At 38.7% G+C, this 8,485-nt stretch overlaps 1 protein-coding gene across 1 annotated transcript in view; it reads right to left on the bottom strand.

Annotated features, from left to right (window-relative positions):
- Window positions 1-1,118: 1,118 nt before the first annotated feature.
- Window positions 1,119-8,485, bottom strand: part of LAPTM4B (lysosomal protein transmembrane 4 beta) — a 62,084-nt gene continuing 54,717 nt past the window's right edge. The window contains exon 7 of the mRNA XM_040587662.1: window positions 1,119-3,171. Within this exon, the coding sequence (XP_040443596.1) occupies window positions 3,097-3,171 (75 nt within the window). The 3' untranslated portion in view covers window positions 1,119-3,096. The remainder of the gene's footprint in view (window positions 3,172-8,485) is intronic.

Below are 8,485 nucleotides of genomic sequence, written 5' to 3'. Positions count from 1 at the left end.
TACTTATATTTCTGGTACTATCAAGGTTTAAATTCTTACTTGCTGGTTTTGTCCCTGTATTTATGATGATCCATGTCAGCATACCCTGAAAATATTTTCTTTCCACTCTTAATTTACTAGAATTATTAATAAACTGCTATATTAGAATATAAGATAACAGCATAGAATTTGAGTAAGCACATGCTGCTAATATCTGGGAGAAAGGAAAAAAAAATCAAGAAATAGTGAAAAAAGCATTGTTAGGAGCAAGCAGTTCACAAAGCACAGGAAATTAAGAAGCTGAGTTTTTAGTGGGTTTTTGTGTTCAGTGATGACTGACTATTAAAAAATCATTACAGTAAAGCTGTGGTGTGAAATCCCAGGATGAGACATGGAATTGGAGAATAAATTCAACACCTGAGGATAAAGAACCTTCAGCTGGAGTTCATGTCTCTTCACATAACCCTGAGAATCTTCTTTTCCTTTGGGAGCAGGGGAACTCGTCTCCCATGTAGATCCTCTGATATGTCAGCAGAGTGGAGCTTGTATTATATTATCTGCTCCCTCCTACCAGCTGCCATCTACAGTATGTGCAGGAATGTCATGGGTTTAATACCATAACCTCCCTGCCCTCTTTTAACTCAAACTGGACAAAATCCAAAATGTATTAGGAGTACTGGCAGGACACATGTACTTGCACTTACGCACGTATGGTATATGTGAAGAAGTCTTGATTCCTTAGTAAGACAAGCTAAAGCCTACATAAATTTCATGTGAATTAGCACAACATTATCCCTATAATGATGTGGAGAAAAAGAAGCCCCAACTTTTGGTGTAGCTCAGCATAGCCCAGTTCTGTATCACACACTTCATCAGATTCAGAAAACTGCCTGCAGTTCTGGACAATAAACTAAAAGCTTGAATTATCTCTTGTTTTTATCATACAGTAAATTATAGAACTTAGTGTTCTATTCTCCATTTATACAGTATGGAGGGAAAGCTGGTGAATGGACTGGTGAGTGGACTGCAAAACTGTCGATTAGGTAATTTACAAAGAAAATCCTGCCATATCAGATTGGCTGGACAGGAATTCGCGTATGTTTGTACTCGGAAGATCAGCAAAAATTATTTCCATAGTCTTGAGGAAACACCCTTTTATTGTAGAGAAGTTTGTATACACAGATGCAATGTATTTACAACCAGCTTTTCTCAAACAGATGACTATTTAAAATCCTTCACAAATCTGTCAAGAATGAAAGAAAATGAAGCTCAGAAGCCCAGCCAGCCAGCCCAACCCCCAAATTCAGACTGATTCCTGAAGAGAATTGTAATGAGATAATAATACACAGAGTTATTCTGAAGGAAGCAATAGGACTGTGACAGAGATCAATGGATGGACTTCAGGATTGGTTCAGTCAAAAGCATTGCTTTGTTTGGTTTCAGAGTAGATGAACCCTGGAGTAAAATTCCAGCAAACAGCTGGGGACCTGTCTTTTCCCAGGGGTGTGGAAGACACAGGCAGAAAGTCTGGCCCTTCCTTCCCTGGTCTCTGCAAGGATGGTCACACAGTTGCAACCTCCATGAAAATAAGTTGTTGGTCCTGCGCTCCCCTGGAAAGCTCTTTTCCAGAAAAAGGCAGGAAAAGCTCCACTCTTCTTTAGTGTGCGGAATGGAGTCAATGCACTAAAGGTTAGTACAGGTGTCCTCCTTAAGAAGGGTATGGATTCACATGCCAGCCCAGCCACAGGAGAGACAGCACCTTGATTTCTTCTGGTGCCCGTCCAAACTGTGGCTCAGCTCTGCACTGCCCTTTACCTGGGGTGGTTGCAAGGGCATCAGTCTGGCTTCAGGCTGTTCAATCACCCCAAATGTAGAGGAGACAACACAGGGAGAAATGATGAGAGGTAGAGACATGCATTATATTCCCTTTTCCTGTTCCTTTTCAATTAAAAGTGGAACCTTAATCAACAACAAAAAGTTACATGTGCAGGAGGCACTTCTCTGGGAAGAAATAAATACCTCACACAAGCATTCATGGATGGATGAGTCCCATAAGAAAGATTCTCGGCACAACCAGTTCAGTCATAAAAGGAATCTAAAACTCCCATGTTGATGTATATGAGAAACACGCAGAACGTATCTGCTAATGCTCAAGGAAGTTCCATGCATAAGTTTCCCATAGGTTGGGAACATATATCTTATAATCTGCATAATTTAGCTCACACTTAGCAGAACGTTGCAATATTTACAGGCACATTCCAATGGGAAAATATTTGCATATTGAGTGGGAAAGATGCAGCTTTGTTACCTAACCATGGGACTTTAAAAGCAGGGATTTTGTGACCTCAAAATACTATATATGAAGTTGCTGGGGAAAAAAAAAGTGAGTAGGCCAGAAAAGAAAATTACCACAAGTTGGTAGGAACTCTTTTGGTTTTTTGAGCGTTAGAATGGTTGCAGGCTAGGACAAAGTGAATCCGTGTAGACCATAGGTTCTGGCTTGCTACACATCACAGAGTGCTCTGTCTACTCTCATTTCCCATACTTATTCTTCCCAATTAAATTTTTTTCCCATTAGCCAGGTTGATGAGAATAGTGCATAAGACTCATTCTTCTCCTTGCAATCATCACCCTTCACAGCATAATAACTTAATAAATTCTTGCAGAACAGGAATGAAGTGGAATGTCACTTTTTTGGACTTGGTCTGTATTCTGAAGGTGAAAGTGGGCATCTGAGAAACACATTTGTAATGCTTTGGAAGTTTTACAAATGAAAAAAAGAAAGTTACACTCTGAACCTGATTGAGAATGCAATTCTATGTTCTCTAGCACTGCATGTCAGACATGGTGGAAAAAGCTATTCAGTGACTACTATAACCTTAGTGCTACCCAGAATTGTTCTGAAACTAGTTCACTAGTTTCTGAAACACTACTGTAGATGCAGCAAATTATTAAAACTATCTACAGGATTTTAATCATACATTTAGGTTTCAATATGTCAGCAAAACAGCAATGTATTAACCCATAGAGGTTATATCCTGGAAGTGAAATTATCAAACTATTGCTCCAATGTCTGAAAAAAAAGCTATCCTGCCTAGGTACACAGCACACTCGCACTTATGCCGACACATAAGGTGGTGGTGGATCTTTAGCAGCTCCGTTCACAGGATCATCATATGGTGGCAACAGGACCTGCAGGAAAGGAAAGAAAGGTTATAGCTTTTTAAAAAGAAGCCAGCTGATAAAATTTACAGAAAAGAAAACCCTTAAGGCCTCGTCCTAAAAATTAACAAGAGTAAATTAGTAAGGAGAAGAATAGTTAGAAAATGAAACAGTATTAGTTTGAAGTTCCTCCTGCTCCACTTGTGTGCCTGTTTTTACAAAGGAAAACATGATTTCTTCTCATTTCTTACTGACACCAGTGACAGCTTGATTTCAGCCAAAGGTCATTCATTGCTGGTACTTGAATTTGTTTGAACTGGCTATGACAGTAGTTGCTTATTCTGCAGCCCTCCTCTGTCAAGAGTGCTTACCACATCTCATGGAGGAGTGCTCAAACTGCTAAGCCAGAGTGAGAAAAGTCCTGAAAACCTCTCTGAGGTCTCCCCAGAATAGCCAATAATTTTTTTTGGGGTGGGGAGAAAGAAAGCAAATGGTAAACAAATTATCCAATGGCTAAATACATCTCCAGTTTTGTGCTTCTGGGGCACTCAGCCATGAGAAGGAAGATTTACATTCCCATAAGCCCTTCAGCGAATACTTAAACATCTGATAGAAATTTGGACAGCTTTAATCATATATCATCCCTATTCATATAAGTCCAGGCAGCTTCCTAGGACGTGGGAGGTGCAAGTTCGGGCCACACAGGGCAGAGGAGGGATTTGAACCTAGATTTCTACTTCTTTAGGTAAGCATGCTAGTTACCATGCAATTTTTAGTGGCACCAGTACTGATGTTAATTAGCTTGCACATTAAAAGGCAAAGAAACACTTGGTCTGTGAATCCCAGCAGGGACTGAGGGTAAAATAGATGTCTGAATGAAGAATGAGTCTACATTCCCTAAAATATCTCAATATTGTGTAAGAATATCAGTTGTAGTGCACTGGCAGTGATACTTTATGCAGCTGAAGATCAATTATTCATTATGGAAAACCCAGATCTATCAGCATCGCTTCTTGGTCATTAAAGAGCATATAAAGCTGATTGTCTAAACATACATAGGGAAAATCCTGATCTCAAAAAAGTTAATGGAAGTTTTGTCATGAGAGGATTTCACCAGTTCTTAAAGAAGCTGATAATCTGCCTTCTGCAAAGAAACATCTGTACGCATCCCTTTTGGACCTCTTCCACAACATAACAAAATCAGTGGGAATCTTTCTATAGATTTAAACAGACTTTGGATAAGGCTTTTGTGGGAGAGTTCCAAGGGTGATTCACACTATACTTATGTGAGTTTACAGACATGCGTTGATGACCATGTGTTCAAGTACATCTGTGCATGTTAGATTACAGAATGGCTATCTTGGCATCTTCAGTCCTTAATAAAAAATGCTGCATTATTTAGAAAAGGAAATTGTCAGAACCATCACTCTTTTATTAATACCATATGTTTGAGCTTGTATATGCAATATACTATGCACATATCCACTACATAATCTAAAAAGCTTTGTATTGAAAAGCACTTAATAAATCACATCAACTTTTAAGGGTGCAAACAGCTTATGGCAAACTACTTATCTAGTGAAATTAGGACAACATATAGAACTTCAATTAAATATTATGATAAAAACTGTAAATATATTTCGCAATGTCACCTCTATAAATCACACTGCTCAAGCATGTAAACTGTGAAAACCACTAAAGTTGAGATCATCCCCCTAGTGCTGATCATTAGTTTAATAACAGGGTTTCTAGCAAAATCCTTGTGTTACTGAAAAAGGCACTAGTTTCTCAAATGTACTGAAACATGTTCATTGGTTGATTACGAAGCAACATAATTAGTAATTAAATCTGATCCACAGATGACTGAAAATGAATCAGATTCACTTTGTGAAGATTTAGACATCTTATTGGACTCTTGTAATGCTAAGCCCCGGACTGTGGTCCATTCCTTTCAGGTTCAGAGTCCATTTCATCAAGTGTGACAAAAAATGACAGCAGACACAAGCCATAAAGCTGTCCCTCTTCCAGGTCTAGGAGCTGATTAATAAAAGGCAATACTGCCTCCTGTGCTCTGATCCTCTTTTAGATCAATTTGTCCTAAGTCTACTGTAGTTACATCAATATTATTACTTCAGCATTGAGGTTACTGCCATTTGCAGTAGGTCTCCTGGATGATTTACTGATATGAGTGAGCTTCTTCATTCCCTTCACTCCCGTGTGAAACAAAATCTGCCTGGTAGGAGAACAGCCTCCCGGGGAGGCTTTTACTTCTTGGGAGGCGAGCGCTCTGCTTTGCTCTATGGATCCAAAACTCATACATGGGTCGATGGCCCCAGGGACCCTCAGAAAACACTTTCTCACTTATCAACAGTTCAACAAGAAGTCAGGGAAGATAGGAATACCTATTGGAGCCTTTTTGGAGAAGCAACTGGCTAAATCCTAAGACATATGGATTTCTATAGGAGTATTCAAAGGTATGTGGGGTATGAACTGGGAAGGCCACTAAATAGGTTGAGAAGTTTCATCCTGAAGTTTAGGGTCACTTTATTGCTGGCAAATGTTATTTGTCTGAACAGTTCTATCAGTAATAACTTTACAGGCTTACTCCCCACACATTTTTGTGTTTAAATATTTAAATATCCTGATCTTGTATTTCCTGACATGAACGGAATAGTGATAAAAAATAGTAAGTGTAGAATGAGCAGAATTCAAAATTACTACCTTTGCCTAGCAGTGTTTGAGTCAGACAAAGAAAATATGGACAGGATATTAAACAAAGGTTACGACGAACTAACATGATGGACAACACGCAGATGAAAGAACTTGGAGTTTGTGGAATACATGCTGCCAGCTGGGACCCCAAGTATCTCACGTCATTAAAGTCCTTTAAACTACTTTAACTGTTTTACTTTCAGTCAATGTGGTTTTGTGACTGTTACTTAATCATCTGTCAACTCTAAGTCTAAACAGTCATCCTTCAGCATCCATGACAGTTTGAATAACTCTTCAACTGCTCTATAATTACAAATCTTGCAACTCTGCCTCTGAAAAACTACCTTTTAATTATTTTTGACAAGAACAGAATTTCAGGCCATTACTTTCCCTTAATAATTTTTTCATCTTTTCTCAAATAAGTCTGTTTTGGCGAAAGGGAGAAATATGAATAAAACCTGAATTGTCTCAGCTTTTAACCATTTACTGTTGGAAATATTTACTGAAGGACCAAGTAAGCACCAAGTAAAGACCAAGTTTACTGTTGAAAAAACAGTTTACAAAAATCTCAAGAAAAGGAGAATTCCATTAGAATTCTAATCACTGAATTCATACCAAAGCAGCTGAGATAAGAATCTGGATCAGAGCAGTCTTCCCTTCTCCTGTGTTAATTTTAAATCTCAACATGGTTTAATGGAAGCAGATAAGTGCCTTGGACATAAAACAGCATAGTTATTCAGGCAGTACATTATGTTCTCCAGGGACATAAAATGGAAGCCAGTCACCAAGCCAAAGGGTGAATTCAGAAACTGGAAAATTAGACAGAAACTCACTTATCTAAGAACCTAATGAGAATGGATGCAGTCTAAAATAATTAATGAAGGAAAAAAATACATGCATATTTTAGGTTCACGGTATCCCCATGGCAGAATATCCACTAGGACAACTGATGTGTTTTGCTTCCTAGGCACTACGTCTGAGCATTTCTTTACCTGCTTGTTGTGAAATGAGAAAACTCCATGTTAGTTCCCTTGGATGCTCTGCAACTAATGTTTTCAGTGTGTTTGAGATCATCACTCACAAACTAGTATAAAAAAGTAAGTACAAAGGACCCCCATTTTTTGGAACTCAGTGATCCCTGTGAAAAGAAGTTCTGTCTATTTATCAATAGATCAGCAAGCAAGTTTGGACGATCAGAAGGTTGCCAGGTTCAGTCCTATAGGATGCCTAAAATCCAAAGGACAGAAGCTCCTAACCTCTTTCACAACACTTCTACCTGCAGTTACAAACCATGTAGCATTTTAACATCTTCCTTTAATATGCTGCCAGAGGAGGAGGTGACATTACTCACTGTTTGTATATTGTCTGGTGATAAAAGCATTGCACAGAGACTCGTGAGATCAGAGCTCTAGGGGATCCGAACCCAAGAGGGTTCAAACCCACAGCTCCTATCTACTATATGAATGCTTCAGACACAAGGTTTTCAGTTAGGTGGGAAGGACCATATTCCACCCTCCTGTTGTCACAGTGAAGCCAAGTATGCAATAATCTATGGGAAAAGAGAGAAAATAGGAGGAAGTGTTGCTATATGGTCCCATGGTTAGGGTACTTAAGTGGGACAGGGAGTGCTGGGTGCTGGGCTTTGCTCCAAATACCATTTAAGCATTTTGTGATAAGCAGTCTTGTTGTAGAGATAACACAGAACTAACTGCATTCTACAGAATGCAGAAATAGTTCAGAACTGACCCATAAGAAATCCTGGTCCTGACTTAGCTGGTGTCATCCAAGTGGTTTGGATAATCATATTACATAAGCATCTCTCTATTATAAAGCACATGATACAGGATGACCTTCTCTGGAAGAAATAATTACCATACAAGTTTGCCAGTGGCTATAACATATTCAGTTAATACAAGCTTATGTCATTTCTTATTTTTTTCATCCTGGTTCATCTGGCTTTGGAGAATAAGTTTTTAAAGACATTACTTCGAAATATGCCTAAGCAAATATTTGTATATTCAAACAGTTTGGAATTACCCTTGGCTCAAAGGTGGGTTTTGTCGGCTGGGGTTTTGTTCGCTTTTTTGTGTTTTGTTGGTTTTTTTGTTTGAGTTTTTTTTTTTGGGGGGGGGGAGGATTGCATAATTTCAATAATCACTTCGTATTTTTGCAGCTGATTTCACATTTACCTCAAATTTTCTCATATTGCTGCAGTTAGTTCTGTTTGAACTCAAGCTCTTACATCTGTTTGTCTAGTACATTCCTAGAGGAGCAAATCTGCTTAGTCCTGTATGAGTAAATTAAAATATTTGATTAATTGATTATTTCTGCATTCTTAAGGGTCTCACCCAAAACTCACTGAACTCAATAGAAATCTTTCTGTGTCTCCAGAGAGCTTTGGGCTGCTCTTTCCCACAGCTGCTTGTATTCTCCACTGGGTGGAATGGTACAATTGTCACATAACAGCTTTGAGTCTGAACAGCGTTTTGGCTGGCAGCTATATGAAACTTTTGTGAGTTCCCATGGCAAAATACCTTGCTGATGCCCTGTTAGAAACAAACATTGCTAAAGACAGCTCTAACATACTTTTCTCTAACACCTAGAACAGAAATGCACTTGATAATGCCAAAAA

The sequence above is a fragment of the Falco naumanni genome, chromosome 3 (genome assembly GCF_017639655.2).
Source record: "Falco naumanni isolate bFalNau1 chromosome 3, bFalNau1.pat, whole genome shotgun sequence".
Lineage (NCBI taxonomy): Eukaryota > Metazoa > Chordata > Aves > Falconiformes > Falconidae > Falco > Falco naumanni.
The sequence above is the reverse complement of the archived record's forward strand: the minus strand, read 5'-3'. Positions and strand labels throughout refer to the sequence as shown.